Below are 18,775 nucleotides of genomic sequence, written 5' to 3'. Positions count from 1 at the left end.
ATAGAGACCTTTGAAATAGTCATAAAGAACTACTATTGAGAGCTGGTGATTAAACTTGTTTTTAGAAAGTTGTTTTCTAATGACAAGCGCACTAAGTGTGTGTGAAAGCATTTCAAATTTCATTTACACTACAACAAATTCAAAACAATTCTGGAGAAACATTTATAATGATCACAGTACTTAGTAAAGAATAATGTATTTGAATATGCAACAAATCTATAACATGAAACTGTAAGATGGCTTTGCGCTGAAATGTGCCACTGTTAAAATGCAGTGTCTTCCTACATCAGCTGGGAAGCAGCAAATCTATTTACTAATTGATCACAGTTACTATTAGTCCTGTAAAAAATTCTCACCTTAAGGGAAGGTCTTAAAACCCACCCAAGAAGTGGCAGCATTATTTGTCTTACCAGTGTAAACAGATGCCCAGTCATCGTCGTACAGAGCACACATGGCAGGATGAGCTCCCCGAGATCGGCCCGACTGTGATAATAATGGGGCCCAAGACCTTAGACACACAGCACGGAAGGATGCAAGATCAGGAACAAGACACCAGAAGAGAACCGAGGGTGACAGGGACTTAGTTAGCATCAGCCAGGCAGTCCAGGGCACAGATAGAAAAATAAGGCATGGTATTAAACCAAAATCAAACGTTGCTGAGCAAAAACTGAAAAGCTGGCTGTCCTGTCGGTGGGTCTCAGCCCCAGGCAAGTCACTGTGGATTCAATGTGACTGAAGAAATGACAGTAGAATTTTCTCGGGGTGAAAGGGTTATACCCAACTTTATTTCCTCAGTGGCAGGTCAACCACTCGAATCCCATTCACTCAAGAGCGAGTCAGCACGCAGCAAGCTGGTCTCTGTCTCTAGGCCCTTCTGCCAGCACAGCCGTCCCAGTCTCTGTCCTCAGCGCTGCCACCACTCCAGCCTCTGCTCTCCTGCAGCCTTGCAGCTGTGCCATCATGTCGCCCAGAGCACTGGGCAGGGCTCTTTATATAGAGTCAATAACAACGCATTGCCCACACGTGTGTAGTGAGCTAGCCGACCAGAGCCAGGTAAGAATCCTGGCCACAGGAACCTTCACTTTGTCCACACTGGCTAAACAAGTCTAACTAAGAAAAATCTGCCTAAGTCTTTACTCCGTTTCCTGCATCTTAACTTCAGTGGCTAAAATTCATTGTATTTTTACTAACGACCTCTTGGTGTGGAATCACAGGGTGCTAAGCCTCAAGAGACTGCCTAGTCCAGTCTTCTGCCCAACACAGGAACACTCTCAAGACATTATAACCCCCAAATAGTCACACACTCCTCCAGAGTATCTACTGACCACCCAGCACCTACTAAGGGACCCCAGAATTCTGACACGCAAGTTAAGGACTCCTCCCACTCTCCCCTATCAAACCTGTCCTTCAGCTCTCAGAGCAAGTGTCCCATCACCTAGAACAGCACATCTCAAACTCTGACATGCAAGCAAATCGCCCAGGCAGCTCACGGAACGCAGATCCTGACTCTGCAGGTCGGGCTCCAGGTCCTACACCCACGGTCCCTGTCTCAATACCTTGCCCCAACATTTCACAGGGAATGGAGCTAACTTAGTATTAATCCAAATAGCTGCCAAGTAAGATGTTAACTGTAACCTCCAGGGCAACCACTAAGAAAATTCAAGCAGATTGCAACCGTTCTTGAGGGCAGAGGGTGGGGAGCCGAGTACTGCAATGCTCACCGTGGCGGCTCTTCAGAACCCGGGGGAAATGGAGGCAGGGAAACCTGCCTGATGGATTCTCACTCCGAGCCCAGGACTGCAGAGTGCCCGAGGAGGTGGACCCTACACCCACTTCCCCTCTCCCCAACTCTGCAACCTCACCAGAACCAAAAAGCGAGAAGAGCCAGGAGCTGTGACCGGCCAGAAGGGGGCAGGAGCTGACCAGCGCGAGGGTAAGGATAAGGGTGAGCCCAGCCCATGCATGAGTCATTACATATACATATGTAAGTCACACATATGCACACAGATATACACACATACATAGCCATCCTGAGCCACATGTATTTTGAGGGGAAAAAATAAAAAAGAGAAAAGCAAGCAAGTCAGTAAGCTGTAACCAAAACCATGCCTGAGACTTTTAGCTAACTCCGCAACACAAACAGACAGATAAATAATGAAACAAAGCGTCCAAATACGCTCCAAAGTGACATTAAACTTTTATTTCACTTGGTTGAACTCTCTGGGCTTCTCCCAAGCCTTCCTATTTCCCAGAAAAACATTCTTCTATATTCCCTTTAACTATTTAAGCAAAAGTATAACATTCCGTTGGAAACAATCCTTTGTCACATACCTGAATAGCAATACTAGACCTCGTGCTAAGCTGCCCGTGGGCTCGACACCAGGATGCAGGCTTGGAGGCCGGCAGTACCCAGGTGCTGTTTAGGCGGCCCTGCTCCCATCTCCCAGTTACCCGGGCTGACTCAGTGGCTCGGCAAGCAGGTATTGTGTACCGGGTAGGGGACAGGAGAGAAGTACGACCTGTATCTAGTCCTCAGTCCACTGGGAGGAAGGGGAGATCTACCCTTGAACGTCTGCTTCTGACAACATCGCCGTTTTAAACAAGGACCTGAACACACAGGGCCAGAGGGTCTCGCTCTGAATAAAAGGCCTCACAAAGCCAAGAGAGGATGGATTGGGGGAAGCCAGGCCTTAAACCAGCTTCTCTAAAAATCACAAGAAGTTTCAAGGCTCTAAACCCAAGTGTCCTCAATTTTAAAATAGGAAAGAGTAATACCTACGCCCAGGGCTGCCGTGATCATTAGTCATGTGACCGTCCACTCAACAAAACTGCAACAGAAAACAAAACTCCATGCAGGAGGAAAGCTGGGTTGGAGGTTCTGTGAGAAAGCAGATGTGACTGCAGCAAGGTGGGGAGGGGACCCCCCCAAGGGACGTCTCCTGGAAGATGAACCAGCGGACTGACAGCCCAAAGGGCCAGGCTCAGGGGAGAAGACGGGGCCCAGCATTTACAGAGCTGTGGCAGGAATGTCCAGGCTCACCAGGCAGACACCAGGAAACCTGAACAAATTCAAAAGGAAGCATTTAATACTACAGGAAGCAAAACATGAAGAGCTGTACAAGAAAAACATGAAATCACAGTGCCCTGCTTGCTTCAGCAGCCAACATTTCTATAATGAGAAACGCAAAAACTTGAATATGGATTTGGCAAAACATTGTGATGTAACCATAGTGAGAGTCTAAAGGCTGGCAGAGGGAAAGCACAAAAAAAGCTGAAATTCTTCATGCGACATGACATCTAGTCATCAGGTTATGCCCAAGATGCGAAGCGGGTAGGTAAAGACTAGAAGAAAAGTAAAGACTAGTTTTTAAAAAGCTGAAGGTAGTTGTTCTCAGGAAATCAGGTAAGGTGAAAAGGGTGTGTTTGGTTTAGGGCCTCATGATTTGAATCAGCCTTTCAACTATTTGACTTCTCAAGTGACTCATAAGAATTACCTGACCTTTTACAAATATTAAATCTACAAAAATAATACAAACTAAAATCCTGAGCACAAGTCAAAAGTTCCTTCCTCTGAGCTAAAAGATGCCAGTCATCCAATACCAAAATTCCCATAACCACTAAGGTGCTCGGCATTTTATCTTAATGACCCTTCGTGTCGATCTTCTGCCTTTTATTTGCCACAGAAGTACCTCACTTGCCCTCCAAGCCTGTCCCCTTCCAACGATGGGCATCAGTCAGAGCCCCACCTTCTAGTGCTAGCACGCTGTTCCCCTCACTCTGAACATCACCGGCGACCCAACCTCACTAACTCTCAGTCTTCCCATGTTTCCTGCAGTAATGGTTCTTCAAACTCAAGGAAGTCAGGGCCCACAGTGCTATCTAAAGTAAAAATGTAAAACAATCAGCGACTTCTCTTGAGATAAGGAAGAAATTCAGATAAAATATTTGATGCCCAAGGTACAGATCCACTCCATCAATCTGTCAAATCCCAGGAAATAACATTTTGGTTACCTCAAAGCTCTGAGACTGAAGATCAAAATCTCTGGGTTGCTTAGGAGAGTGCTTAAAGAGATCAAGAAGCTTTAGGTACATTGGAGGAAGATGCACACTTCAGGCAGCGTGAGGTCACCTTCTGTCTCCCCACAGGCACCCTCTGGACACACCCACATGCACCCCTTCTCAAACAGAAAGCAGTATAACTTTGTGGTTGTTGGGCTCTGAAGTCAGTTTGGGTTTAAACCTACTGAGGTTAGACTCCCATGTCTATAATCTACTAAGTGATCTTGGACCACAGGAAAAATAACACCTGACCAATATGTCTGCTACGAGAATTAAATGAAATATATGTACAGTGCTAAGCATAACACACAGCTAAATTCTCAGCAATGGGTAGTTAAGGCACCAGTCTTGTGTGATAGGCCCACCGCCACACCCTGTAGCACAGCTCACTACTCATAGGACATTTAGACCCTGCCTTATTATATGGAATTTATCTGTAAGAATTTTGTCTCATTATAATTAGAACATTTGTTGAATGCTTATTATATAGAAGGCAGTATTCTAAGTGCCTGAATTAAATGTATTAATTCATTTAATTCGCATAACAGCCAGAAGGAATACAGGCTCATTTTCCCATTTTATTGGCAAGGAAATGGAGGCCCAAGGTCACACAGCTGTTAAGTGCTGAAGCCTGGATTGACCCCCTCAGGAGGGTCAGTGGTGCCAAGGCTTCAGTATGGAGCACTGCGTCTTCTCTCACCGTTAGCTCCTTGAAAGCAGAGGTCTTTCATATGTTTAACACACATTTGCTGCACCCAGTTAGGTACCGGGTACTTCCTAAGGCAATGAATGAACTGTGCTTTCATTTCTCTCAGTGGCCTACGCATAACACGTCCTCAGGAGCCATCTGAATGGACACGGACGTCAGAAGAGGGCTCCAGCAGGCCCCCCACAATGCGACCTACCTGCCCCGCCCGCTCCTCCCACGCCCCGTAACCCCCTCTCCCCACTGTGCGCACAGGCTTTCTTGCTGCCCTTCTAAAAGGCCATGCGACCGCCCGCTTCACTGCTCACACTGCGGGCGTCGTGCACGTCTTCTGCTGAGCACCTACTATGTGATGGCCACGGTGAGCAAGCCCGGAGAACACAGGACAGGCCACTAGAGCGAAGACGGGTGAGATCCGAATGGAGTGTGTACCTCAGGTAATAGGGCTGCACCAACGCTAATTTCTAAGCTGCGATCACTGTGCCCGGTCACGTGAGACGCCAACACTGGGGGAAGCTGGGGGAAGGGTACACGAGAACTTGCCGTGTACCTCTGCACCTCTTGGGAAAATGTAACGTTGTGTGGAAATTAAACAACCAAAATACAGCAGACACAGCGCCCGCCTCCGGGACCCGAGCGCGGGAGGAAACCGCACGCTAGCGCGCACACCGAAGGCGGGGAGAAGCACGCCGCACGCCACGGCCGGAGGGAGGCGGCGGGGCTGCCCAGCCCGGGGCCGCGGGCAGGGCCCGTCCTGGTGACCAGGTCACTCAGCTCCTCGCAGCCTCGGTGTCCTCAGGCTGCACAGCGGGCCCCGAGGTCCGGCGCGGGCCCCGCTCTGCACACTGCGGGACGTCGCGGGGTCCTCCTGTGACGCACCTGGAACTCCAGCCCGTAGATCACCGGCGCGTCGTCCTCCATGCTCGGCCGCTCACAGGCCTACGCCGGGTTCCTGCAGCGACGCTCCCCCGGCTCAAAGCCCATTCATTCCCTATTCAGACTCTTCTGGCCCCGCGCGGCTCCCGTAGGGCTCACTTCCTGTTTTCCTGATGCGTCAGCGATACGCGATGACTGCCGCCAATGGCAGCGCCGCCGACCTTGTGCGCATGCCCACTTGGCTCCCATCCGGGCTCTGCACGCTGCTGGCTACGGGAAAGGAGGACGCGGCGGGCAGAGCCTGGATGGCAGTGGGGTCAGGGATGCAGCGGCGACCAGTGGCGAGGAGGCTGGAGCGGGTGTGCCTGAGCCTCACGGAAGGTGTCGCCCCGCCCTGGCTCGCAGGTCCTGGCCGCTCCACGGTCTCCGGCGTGGAGGCGTCCCTGGAGTCGCTCACCTGGGACTGTAACCTCGTCGTTTGAGCGCGGGGCCTAACGCTGTAGCTCCGTAGTAAAGTCTTCGCTCCAAACTTACCACTAAAGTATGCTTCCATTTTGCAGATGAGAAGCTGAAAAGTTGAATAACAGTTGACAGCACAGAGGTAATAAGTTGGGTAGCCAGGATGTGTGCCTGGCCTGGAGGACTCAGGTAGCCTCGGCCCAGGATCGAACGTCAGGACCTGGGCCATGCTAATTCATGTCCGCAGGCGCCCCGCTCTGTACGTCCCAAAAGGGTGCACCGCCAGTGTTGGGACAGTGGGTGCTGCCCGGCACCCCTCCACAGTATGTGACCAGCTTTTGACTCTGAATGAGAATCTGCCTGGAAGACCCTGCGTTCTCCACAGGTTCCCAAGGACTGTCAAGGGGGAGAGGTTGCCCCTCAGGCAGTACTCCCAAAGTGCCCGTCTTGACATTAGGCCGTGCCTGGGCAGACAGGCATGACCTTTGCATGGGATCCCAAAATTCCCTAGCTGAACCCCCTCACTAATCTGGGTTCCAGTGGTTCCAGGACCATGCACCTCTCTCTCTTACATCTGTGTGATTATTTAAACTCTTCTCTGTACCTTTAATCCATCGGCATGACAAATGGTTGAATCTGAAACAGGTGTATGAAACAGTACCAGAAATATGAATCGAAACCACAATGAGGTAACACCTCACACCTGTTAGGATGGCTATTATCAGAAGGTCAGAAGCTAGCAAGGGTTGGCAGGAAGTAGAGAAAAGGAGACCCTCTTACACTGTTGGTGGGAATGTACATTGGTATGGCCACTGGGAAACAGTATGGAAGTTTCCAAAAAAATTGAAAATGGAACTACTATATGATCCAGCAAACCCACTTCAGGAACCCAAATGAAACAAAATCACTATCCCCAAGATCTGCGTTCATTGCAGCATTATTCACAGTAGCCAAGAGATGGAATCAACCTAAGTAACAGTAGACAGATGAATGGATAAACAAAACATGGAACGGTATTCAACCTTAAAAAAAAAAGAAATCCTGTCATTCGCAACAATGTGAACGAACTGGAGAATATTGTGCTAAGTGAAATAAGCCAGACACAGACAGTGCATGATTCCATTCACATGCTGAACTTACTGTAAAGGAATGGTGGGAGGCTCAGGGAATGGAATAGGAGACAGTGGTCAAGGGATGCAAAGTTTCAGTTATAAGGTCAATAAGTTCTGGAGACCTAATGTACAGACTATAGCTAATAACCTATGCCTGAAACTTGGGAGAGTAGACCTCAAGTATTCTCACACGCACACAATGGTAACTGAGTGGCATAATGGATATATTAGATCAGTTGTAATCATTTCACAATGTATACACATATCAAAACATCACATTTTGTACATTAATGATACCAAACAGTAAATAAAAATTTAAAAATATCATATTGTACATCTTAAATATTGTGGGTAAAATTGCAATATTTCCAGAATCTCTTGCCTGGCTTTAGTGCATCTCCATACAACAGGTGTTTCCAGGGGGTGGAGAGAAGTAGCCATCTTCATATGAATAGGTAATTATGGGCGTGAGCGAGGGCTTATCTGGACCAGAGAGCGTTAGTGGGCGGGCTCTTCTTCTGCAGCCTGGTAGTAAGAGACATGGTAGAGCAGAAGTGGATGACTGCTTGTAAGAAATAAACTATTTCTCCTTTTGACTGATTTCGGTTTCAAAGATTTTTGCCCAGGATTTTCCCCCTGGAGTTACAAATATGCCCTATTTTTGTGAAAAATAAATTTTAAAAAATTTAATCACTTTAAAACAAATAGCCTGGCCTGGTTTTGCTCAGCTGTATCCCAGTGCCTAGAGCTGTGCTAGTGATGCCAGGGTTCTTGTCTGCAGAGTCGAAGAATGAAGTTAGCAAAAACTCAAGGTAGGAGAGCCAGGGAGTGGCTTTTATTTAAAGTGAGAAGACAGAGCTCCTGGCTCACACCAGGAAGGGACAAGAGAGCTCCTAGTTGTGTGTTTTCTAGGGGTTTTATAGGCAGCTGAGGATTTTTGGGAACGTGATAAAGGGCCGAGGGAGGTGGACTTGTTAAGCGGTCCCTGAATACTTAAAATTGACTTAACAAGAATTCACTGCTCTGATTTCTCCCTGAGATACCGGCATCTTGGGTCTGGGAGCATATCAACCACTGCCTGCCCAGCCCCCAAGGTGGGCTGAGCTATTGTCTGTTTACTAAAAAGTTAAGAATCTTACTTCTTAACTTCCTAGGTTTTTAAAATGCAGTTTTATCTTTAAGATGGAATCCTTCCTGCATTTTACTGTGTTGTTTATGGCTGGGCTTGCTTGCCATTATTAATTGCCCAGATTGCAAATCATCTCATCAGGTATGGAAGAAACTAACAGCGCATAGGCCTGGGCCTTTTAGCATGCTAAAGTGAATCTTACACAGATTACAAATGATTTGCATAATAAAAACATGGGCTACTTTATCTAGGGAATATTAACTGATCTTACTGAAGGATGACTCTAGAGCTTAATGTTTAACACGGACTTTTGGTAGGGGGTTTCCTTGCATATTTTTAAATTGCTCTGACTCTAATTATCTTGCCTTGCATTTTCCCGGGGCCCTCACCCTACTCTGTCTAAACCCACGGTCCCTGTCTCACCAGCACAGAGACAAGGCTTGAATGGATATATTTCAAATGAATGAGGAGACCTCAGGGATTACAGTAGGAATCAAGGAAGCGCAGGCGTAGACATGAGCATTCTATTCACTGGCTCTATTTACATGAGATGAAGTTGTGGAGTTAAAAGAAGGCAAGGTTGGATTGGAAACACCCACCTGTTATTCATTTTAGTATTACTACCATCTTTATTGTTAATGTTATCTTTACACAGGTAGTACAGATGCATGGCAGGAAAAGTAGAAAATACAGATAGGCACAAAGTAAATCTCGAAAAACTAGCATCTCTTGGGCGCTTAGGCCAGGAATAAAGAGCACAGCCGTCTCCCTCCCACCTGTCCCTCTGCCGCAAGTTTGCCTGCAGCCTGTCAGTACTGGAATAATTGCCCTCCGCGGTCCCAGGGATGGGACCGGCTCCCCAAGCCCATTCCCCGCCCGGTTCCCACCGGGGAGCCCAGGCTCCGCCCCCCACAGCAGGAACCGGAAACGCGCTGGGCGGCCGGCCCCGGTACCGAGCATGCGCGAGAGCGGCAGGAGGCGCTGCCCCGGGTGCCTTCTTCCGGGCGTCCTCCAGCTTCTGCCCGGACGCTGATCCCGGCCCCGGCGACCTCCTCCCCGAGCCCAGTGGGCGGGTGGCAGGTGAGGATCAGGGCCCGGGCTGTAGGGAGGGAGGGGGTCGGGCCGTCCCCGGCGGCAGCCCCGCGGGCCCTCAACCCCAGCCCCTCTCCCGCTGGAGGCCCCTGCCTGGGGGGCTCCGCCGAGGGGTCCCCTCCCCGAAGGCCCTCTCGCCAGAGGGCCCCTCCTCGGTCGCCTCCGCCCGGCAGGCCTCCTGGCCGGGCCCGGGGCGCAGCGTGGGGCCTCCGCGCCGTCCCCGGGGCCTGCGGCGGCTCGCAGCCGCGGAGTGCTCGCGCGAGCTGGGCCCGGACAGCGCCGAGGGCCTGCAGCCCGGGGCCCGGCCCGAGCGAGCCCTATGCGCCTGTCCTTAGCTTCCTCTTCTGCAGGAAGACGTGCGGAACACTCAGTGTCGGGAGGGTAAACGCGACGTTGTGTGAAAGCACTGCAGTCGCAGTGTGAGTGCTGGCCGGCCGTTACGGGGCGTCCTGGCCCTTCTCAGAGCACCGTCTGGGACCACACTGATGGGCGGAGTGTGCACACTGACGGCAGAAAACGTTCACTTCAAAAGAAGCCTAAGGCCCAGAGTTGTGTTCTAAGTGTTGCTCTCACACTTGACCACAAAAAAGTGTGACCCGAATGAAATATTTCCTCGGACCAACAGTTTTCCTTTGTATGGCTACTTGAAGATACGGTGTCTTTGGATTCAAATACTTTACTGCTTGTTTTTCATAAATTCAGGTGACACTACTGAGTGGCAAATTGAGCCAAGGCCTCCTGTGTGCTGGGTGGAAGAAGAAAAGGGAACTGCAAATAGGATCATAAAGTAGCAGCGCTATGCACCAGTCCTCACATTCTGTGGTTTCTGATAGGGGCCTCACTGTTCCCAGACAGTGTGTTACCCCTGCTGCATCACAGATTGAACGCACATTTGTTCTGCTTGTGTACGTGCAGCTCGCCACAGTTTAAGGAGTTCCTGTGCATCAGCTTCTATAATCCTCCTTATCCCAGTTTACAGATGAAGAAAACAAAAGTAGGAGATTAAATCATGTTTCAAAGGTCAGGTAGGTAGCGCAGCTAAGACAGCGCTAAGTCAGAGCCTGAGAAAGGCGCTGCTCTGGACCCGAGCTGTCCTAGCGGCCTTCCAAGGAGAGCAGAGGCGGAGACACTGTGCTGGATGTCAGCGTCAAACACTGGCAGTGTGACGTTGGCCTGATCACTTGGCTTTTTCTGCTACCATGAGGATGGTCGTACTTTCTAAGTCGATCCCAAGGATTAACCAAGACAATACATGTAAAATGCACGGTCTGTGGTGACAGTTCTTCACTTGGGGGCTTTTATGTATATAAGCTAATTAGATTTCCACCACAGGTATAGTACTTTCACGGAAATAGGCTCACCACTGCAGTCAGCTCAGAAAGGCAGCCTAAACGCCTGTAGTTTTAATTGTTCTTGGTGAACTGTTCTTAATGAAACTTTTCATTTCAGGTCTCAAATTTAAATCACTTAAAGTTAGTACTTTAAAAAGTTGTAAGGTATTAAGTTCGTGCAGAAAACTCTATGAAAAGATTTCTTTGCTACCATTTTGATGCTGACTTAAGTTTAACATCATGTCTGTAGTTTAATGAAAATTATGGAACCAGTACTAGAAGTAAATATACCACATACCAGTTGAAAGCAGATACACATGCTTTTCCATTTTTATGTTATGAGATACAAAGACAGCATGTAACATACGTGGAAGACAAAGGTCACACGCAAACTCAACCCAGTGATCTACTACCTGTCAGTCATACCTCCTTCCCTGGCCATCACCCACCCCACCAACTGAATCAGGTATTATCACCGTGCTTTTGTGTTTGTCTTCCTAAAACCATCTATTTTTTAATTTACATGTTTTTAAACTTAAAGAAAAGTATACTGTTTATTTTTCTACTTGTTCTTTGTGCAAAATTAGGTTTGTGGATTCAAACATTCATCCATTAGGTATGGAGTGGCCTGTTTTCATGGCGGTTTGATTTTTTACTATACCATTATTGTGTGTATGGGCAATGGTTGTTTCTAAGCTTTTTTTATTTTTTGGTCTTTGGAAAGGGAGATATATTTGTAGATTTGCTGTTCACGCACATTCTTGGTCATAGCTTATGACACCCTTGTGCAGGGGTTTCTCTGTGACACATACACAGTGGGACCATTTAGTGTCCCAACCAGGACTCTTCTGAGAGTGAAAAGAGGTACTTAATTTTATTGCCACCATTGGTATATAAAATAGACTTGTCCTGGAAAAAGCAAGATGTATGGCCATGGAAGTCATAGGATACATGCCTGTGAAGTGTGTATCCCTTTCAGCCTGTTCAACTCTTGGGCCTATTTTTCTGTTGGGTGGCTTGTTGTCCTGTTGATTTGTAGGAATGTTGAATATATTCTTGATACTAAGAAGTCTGACAGTATCAAGTGTAGATGAATATGGTGAACAACAGGAATACTTAGACACAGCTACTAAGTGTGTGAGTGGGCACAACCATGGAGCAAAGCAATCTATGATCTAGTAAAGATAAAGAGGTGTATTTGCTATGACCCAACACATACACATAACATATACATAACATTGATGTGAAGAAGTTTGCACATGTACATCAGGAGATGTGTACAAAAATATTCACAACAGCACTGTTTGTAGTAAAAGCCTAGAAACAGCTCAAATAGCAGCAGCAGAATAGGTAATATGTCTGGGCACCATCACTCCACAGAGTGTCATCACCAGCTTCCTCCTACTTAGGAAATTGAATCTCATGGTTAAAGGGGGGAGGTGAAATGAGGTGACAACTAAAAAATCTCAGTAACATGTTGTTTGAGGAAATAAGCCTGTGGAAAATTAAAGAAAAACAAGAGCATGACATTTCAGAATATGACCTCTGCAAGGGGAGCAAAAACACTAGGATGTATTGTCTCAGCCACATGTTACAAGTACTCTTTTGTATCCACTCTAATAAAGATTCTTTATAGAAAATGTACCTATAGAAGATAGAAAAGTGACAAGACAGGAGCCTTCCAAGGTCTTGTAATGACGGAGGAATCTTGTCTGTGGCTTTCCCAGGCCATCCCTCTCCATCCGCCCTGGCCTGTGTCCTTACCTGTAGTGTGTCACCCTTGCTCACTCCCTGCATGTGGGGCCCTGAGCACTGCTCCCGGAGGGCAGGGTGGTGGTGTGTCCCTCTGTTATGTCAGGCCTAGACTCCAGGGGTAATGGACCCTGGTGTGCAAGAGATCTCAGTCCAGCCCTTTGGCTGTGGGTTTTAATAAATGTGTAGTTTCTATTTGGAAATTAAGATTAACAATACAGTTTGTAGCCTGACTGGTAGCATCTTAGTAGATTGACTTTATCGCTGTGAAACAGAAGAAATTGATTTTCTAAATTAGGTTGGATTAAAAATGGGGCTTCTGAAGAGAATCAAAACCTAGTTACAAGCATTGACATGAAAGAGTGTTGCTTTTAATTAGCTTTCTTCCTTTCAGAAGATGATTTCTTGTAAAAGTTTGGTTAAGTTGGTAAACACAGAATTGCTATATCAAAGAGTTTTATTTTTACCTTTTGCCTAGCTGTTCTGCAGAAAACTCACATTCCCATTATCATAAGTTTCCCATAAGCTCCCTAGGCACTGTCACTTCTAAAAATCTTTGCCTTTTCATAGGAGAAAAGTCCGTCCTAACCTGGGTCTCCTTGGTAAGGGCTGAAGCAGTTGTTTCTCGCTCTAAGCACCCAATGCATGTAGTGGGTGGGGCTTGCAGAGTGATCGGTCTTTTCTTATTTCAGTGCCTTGCAGAGGGGAGCTGGAGGTTTTCTGCAGGCAGTTTTCCTACAGCCCTCTTACTTTAGCCTGTCTGTATCTTGTAACATGCATTAACCTCAATTTTTTCTGCTTACTTTAAAACTATAGTTTTCTCCACTCTGCATATAAAGAAAACAGTCTGGTTTTGCCAGTTCTGATATTCTTTACCTTGTCTGTGGTTGTTTGTCATCAGACCTTTTCTTACATCCTGATATTCCACAATTGTCCATTGAGGTAGTACTGGGTTTTTTCTGTTTATTCTGAGGAGAGCCAACCCGCAGCAGCAGGCACTGCGTCTCTAGGTGCCAGGCCCCATGCTGGGCTGGGCGGTGAGCTCCATCCCTGGTCATGTCCTTTACTAACAGTGACTGAAGATGAGCCCTGTCAGCCCTCTGCGTCTCAGCGTCCTCAGCTGTATGTCAGGGTGTTAGCTCTGTCTCATTCAGCTTGTAGAGGTGAAATGAAACCATGCCAGTTGCTCCCTATTCCTCGTGCCTGGCCTCCATGCCCTGCACAGCGAGGACCATGGCAACACCTTACACGTGGCAGGGTGCCCGTTCCTGGGTCTTCCTGAGGCAGCTTCCAGTCTGGGCCCACAGGAAAACAATCCCCAAAAAAGGCTTTTGTTTCTTTTCATTGTATTTTTGACTCATTTATAGTTAGTAATTACTAGATGAATATGTAATAAATGGGGAGTAAGTAACTGACCGTGTTGAACAAGAAACTTCTCTAAAATGTTCACTTTGATTATCTACTTTAAGGAATCTTGTTTTAGACCTCAGTGTGATCCAGGCCAGGAAAGGGAAGGCCAGCTCCTTTGGAGTTCTGTGATGAAGTGTTGACAGTTATCTTTTTTTTTTTGGTATCATTAATCTACAATTACAGAAGGAACATTATGTTTACTAGGTTCCCCCATTCACCGAGTCCCCCCCACATACCCCTTCACAGTCACTGTCCATCTGCGTAGTAAGATGCTGTAAAATCAATACTTGTCTTCTCTGTGTTGCACAGCCCTCCCCATGCCCCCCCCACTATACATGCTAATCGTAAGGCCCCCTTTCTTTTTCCCCGCCCTTGTACCTCCCTTCCCACCCGTCCTCCCCAGTCCCTTTCCCTTTGGTAACTATTAGTCCATTCTGGGATTCTGGGATTCTGCTGCGGTTTTGCTCCTTCAGTTTTCCTTTGCTCTTATACTCCATGTATGAGTGAAATCATTTGATACTTGTCTTTCTCTGCCTGGCTTATTTCACTGAGCATAATACCCTCTAGCTCCATCCATGTTGTTGCAAATGGTAGGATCTGTTTTTTTCTTATGGCTGAATAATATTCCATTGTGTATATGTACCACATCTTCCTTATCCATTCATCTACTGATGGACATTTAGGTTGCTTCCCTATCTTGGCTATTGTAAATAGTGCAGCAATAAACATAGGGGTGCATCTGCATCTGTCTTTCTCAAACTGGGCTGCTGCATTCTTAGGGTAAATTCCTAGAAGTGGAATTCCTGGGTCAAATGGTATTTCTATTTTGAGCATTCTGAGGAACCTCCATGCTGCTTTCCACAATGGTTAAACTAATTTACATTCCCACCAGCAGTGTAGGAGGGTTCCCCTTTCTCCACACGCTCGCCAACATTTGTTGTTGTTTGTCTTTTGGATGGTGGCCATGCTTACTGGTGTGAGGTGATATCTCATTGTGGTTTTAATTTGCATTTCTCTGATGACAGTGATGTGGAGCATCTTTTCATGTGCCTGTTGGTCATCTGGATTTCTTCTTTAGAGAACTGTCTGTTCAGCTCCTCTGACCATTTTTTAATTGGATTATTTGCTTTTTGTTTGTTAAGGTGTGTGAGCTCTTTATATATTTTGGATGTCAACCCTTTATCGGATCTGTCATTTATAAATATATTCTCCCATACTGTAGGATACCTTTTTGTTCTATTGATGGTGTCCTTTGCTGTACAGAAGCTTTTTAGCTTGATATAGTCCCACTTGTTCATTTTTGCCTTTGTTTCCCTTGCCCAGGGAGATATGTTCATGAAGAAGTCACTCATGTTCATGTCCATGAGATTTTTGCCTAATTTTTTCTAAGAGTTTTATGGTTTCATGACTTACATTCAGGTCTTTGATCCATTTCTAGTTTACTTTTGTATATGGGGTTAGACAGTGATCCAGTTTCATTCTCCTACATGTAGCTGTCCAGTTTTGCCAGCACCATCTGTTGAAGAGACTGTCCTTTCCCCATTGTATGTCCATGGCTCCTTTATCGAATAGTAATTGACCATATATGTTTGGGTTAATGTCTGGAGTCTCTATTCTGTTCCACTGGTCTGTGCCTCTGTTCTTGTGCCAGTACCAAATTGTCTTGATTACTGTGGCTTTGTAGTAGAGCTTGAAGTTGGGGAGCGAGATCCACCCCCCCACTTTATTCCTTCTCAGGATTGCTTTGGCTGTTCAGGGTCTTTGGTGGTTCCATATGAATTTTTGAACTATTTGTTCCAGTTCATTGAAGAATGCTGTTGGTAATTTGATAGGAATTGCATCAAATCTGTATATTGCTTTGGGCAGGATGGCCATTTTGACGATATTAATTCTTCCCAGCCATGAGCATGGGATGAGTTTCCATTTGTTAGTGATCTCTCTAATTTCTCTTAAGAGTGTCTTATAGTTTTCAGGGTATAGGTCTTTCACTTCCTTGGTTAGGTTTATTCCTAGGTATTTTATTCTTTTTGATGCAATTGTGAATGGAATTATTTTCCTGATTTCTCTTTCTATTAGTTCATTGTTACTGTATGGGAAAGCTACAGATTTCTGTGTGTTAATTTTGTATCCTTCAACTTTGCTGAATTCCAGTATCAGTTCTAGTAGTTTTGGAGTGGAGTCTTTAGGGTTTTTTATGTACAATATCATGTCATCTGTAAATAGTGACAGTTTGACTTCTTCTTTACCAATCTGGATTCCTTGTATTTCTTTGTTTTGTCTAATTGCCGTGGCTAGGACCTCCAGTACTATGTTAAATAACAGCAGGGAGAGTGGGCATCCCTGTCTGGTTCCCGATCTCAGAGGAAAAGCTTTCAGCTTCTCGCTGTTCAGTATAATGTTGGCTGTGGGTTTATCATATATGGCCTTTATTATGTTGAGGTACCTGCCCTCTATACCCATTTTGTTGAGAGTTTTTATCATGAATGGATGTTGAATTTTGTTGAATGCTTTTTCAGCATCTATGGAGATGATCATGTGGTTTTTGTCCTTCTTTTTGTTGATGTGGTGGATGATGTTGATGGATTTTCAGATGTTATACCATCCTTGCATCCCTGGGATGAATCCCACTTGGTCATGGTGTATGATCCTCTTGATGTATTTTTGAATTTTATTTGCTAATATTTTGTTGAGTATTTTTGTATCTACGTTCATCAGGGATATTGGTCTGTAGTTTTCTTTTTTGGTGGGGTCTTTGCTTGGTTTTGGTATTAGGGTGATGTTGGCTTCATAGAATGAGTTTGGGAGTATTCCCTCCTCTTCTATTTTTTAGAAAACTTTAAGGAGAATGGGTATTATGTCTTCTCTATATGTCTGATAAAATTCTGAGGTAAATCCATCTGTCCTGGGGGTTTTGTTCTTGGGTAGTTTTTTGATTACTGCTTCAATTTCGTTGCTGGTAATTGGTCTGTTTAGATTTTCTGTTTCTTTCTGGGTCAGTCTTGGAAGGTTGTATTTTTCTAGGAAGTTGTCCATTTCTCCTAGGTTTTCCAGCTTCTTAGCATATAGGTTTTCATAGTATTCTCTAATAATTCTTTGTATTTCTCTGGGGTCCGTCATGATGTTTCCTTTCTCGTTTCTGATTCTGTTGATGTGTGTTGACTCTCTTTTTCTCTTAATAAGTCTGGCTAGAGGCTTATCTATTTTGTTTATTTTCTCGAAGAACCAGCTCCTGGTTTCATTGATTTTTTTCTATTGTTTTATTCTTCTCATTGTATTTATTTCTTCTCTGATCTTTATTATGTCCCTCCATCTGCTGACCTCAGGCCTCATTTGTTCTTCTGTTTCCAATTTCGATAATTGTGGCATTAGACTATTCATTTGGTATTGTTCTTCCTTCTTTAAATATGCCTGGATTGCTATATACTTTCCTCTTAAAACTGCTTTTGCTGCGTCCCACAGAAGTTGGGGCTTTGTGTTGTTGTCGTCATTTGTTTCCATATATTGCTGGATCTCCATTTTAATTTGGTCATTGTTCCATTGATTATTTAGGAGCATGTTGTTAAGCCTCCATGTGTTTGTGAGCCTTTTTGATTTCTTTGTACAATTTATTTCTAGTTTTATACCTTTGTGGTGTGAAAAGTTGGTTGGTAGGATTTCAATCTTTTGGAATTTATTGAGGCTCTTTTTTTGGCCCAGTATGTGGTCTATTCTGGAGAATGTTCCATATGCACTTGAGAAGAATGTGTATCCTGTTGCTTTTGGATGTAGAGTTCTATAGATGTCTATTAGGTCCATCTGTTCTAGTGTGTTGTTCAGTGCCTCTGTGTCCTTACTTATTTTCTGTCTGGTGGATCTGTCCTTTGAAGTGAGTGGTGTGTTAAAGTCTCCCAAAATGAATGCATTGCGTTCTATTTCCTCCTTTAATTCTGTTAGTATTTGTTTCACATATATTGGTGCTCTTGTGTTGGGTGCATATATGTTTATAATGGTTATATCCTCTTGTTGGACTGAGCCCTTTATTATTATGTAATGTCCTTCTTTATCTCTTGTTACTTTCTTTATTTTGAAGTCTGTTTTGTCTGTTACTAGTATTGCAACACCTGCTTTTTTCTCTCTGTTGTTTGCATGAAATATCTTTCTCCATCCCTTGACTTTTAATCTGTGCATGTCTTTGGGTTTGAGGTGAGTCTCTTGTAAGCAGCATATAGATGGGTCTTGCTTTTTTATCCATTCTATTACTGTGTCTTTTGATTGGTGCATTCAGTCCATTTACATTTAGGGTGATTATTGAAAGACGTACTTATTGCCATTGCAGGCTTTAGATTCGTGGTTACCAAAGGTTCAAGGTTAGCTTGTTTACTACCTTACTGTCTGACTTAACTTGCTTATTGAGCTATTATAAATACAGTCTGATGATTATTTCTTTCCCTTCTTTTTCCTCCTCCTTCATTCTTCATATGTTGGGTGTTTTGTTCTATTCTCTTTTTAGGAGTGCTCCCATCTAGAGCAGTCCCTCTAAGATACCCTGTAGAGGTGGTTTGTGGGAGGCAAATTCCCTCAACTTTTGCTTGTCTGGGAATTGTTTAATCCCTCCTTCATATTTAAATGATAATCGTGGTGGTTTCAGTATCCTTGGTTCAAGGCCCTTCTGTTTCATTGCATTAAATATATCATGCCATTCTCTTCTGGCCTGTAAGGTTTCTGTTGAGAAGTCTAATGATAGCCTGATGGGTTTTCCTTTATAGGTGACCTTTTTCTCTCTCTAGCTGCCTTTAATACTCTGTCCTTGTCCTTGATCTTTGCCATTTTAATTATTATGTGTCTTGGTGTTGACCTCTTTGGATCCCGT

At 45.3% G+C, this 18,775-nt stretch overlaps 2 protein-coding genes across 13 annotated transcripts in view; one reads left to right on the top strand and one right to left on the bottom strand.

The window, feature by feature from the left end:
- The window catches only part of EIPR1 (EARP complex and GARP complex interacting protein 1), a 128,744-nt gene extending 122,942 nt beyond the window's left edge, over positions 1-5,802 (bottom strand). The window contains exon 1 of the mRNA XM_073217254.1: positions 5,645-5,802. Coding sequence (XP_073073355.1) covers positions 5,645-5,686 — 42 coding nt within the window. The 5' untranslated portion in view covers positions 5,687-5,802. The remainder of the gene's footprint in view (positions 1-5,644) is intronic.
- A 3,351-nt stretch (positions 5,803-9,153) lies between these two features.
- The window catches only part of TRAPPC12 (trafficking protein particle complex subunit 12), a 79,797-nt gene continuing 70,175 nt past the window's right edge, over positions 9,154-18,775 (top strand). For 11 of the 12 annotated variants that reach the window (XR_012123011.1, XM_073217186.1, XM_073217195.1 and 8 more), the window contains exon 1: positions 9,154-9,421. The gene's annotated coding sequence lies outside the window, so the exon portion shown is untranslated. The remainder of the gene's footprint in view (positions 9,422-18,775) is intronic. The other variant, XM_073217191.1, reaches the window with a different exon arrangement.

The sequence above is a fragment of the Manis javanica genome, chromosome 1, assembly GCF_040802235.1.
Source record: "Manis javanica isolate MJ-LG chromosome 1, MJ_LKY, whole genome shotgun sequence".
NCBI lineage: Eukaryota > Metazoa > Chordata > Mammalia > Pholidota > Manidae > Manis > Manis javanica.
This window is presented reverse-complemented; position numbering and strand designations above follow the sequence as displayed.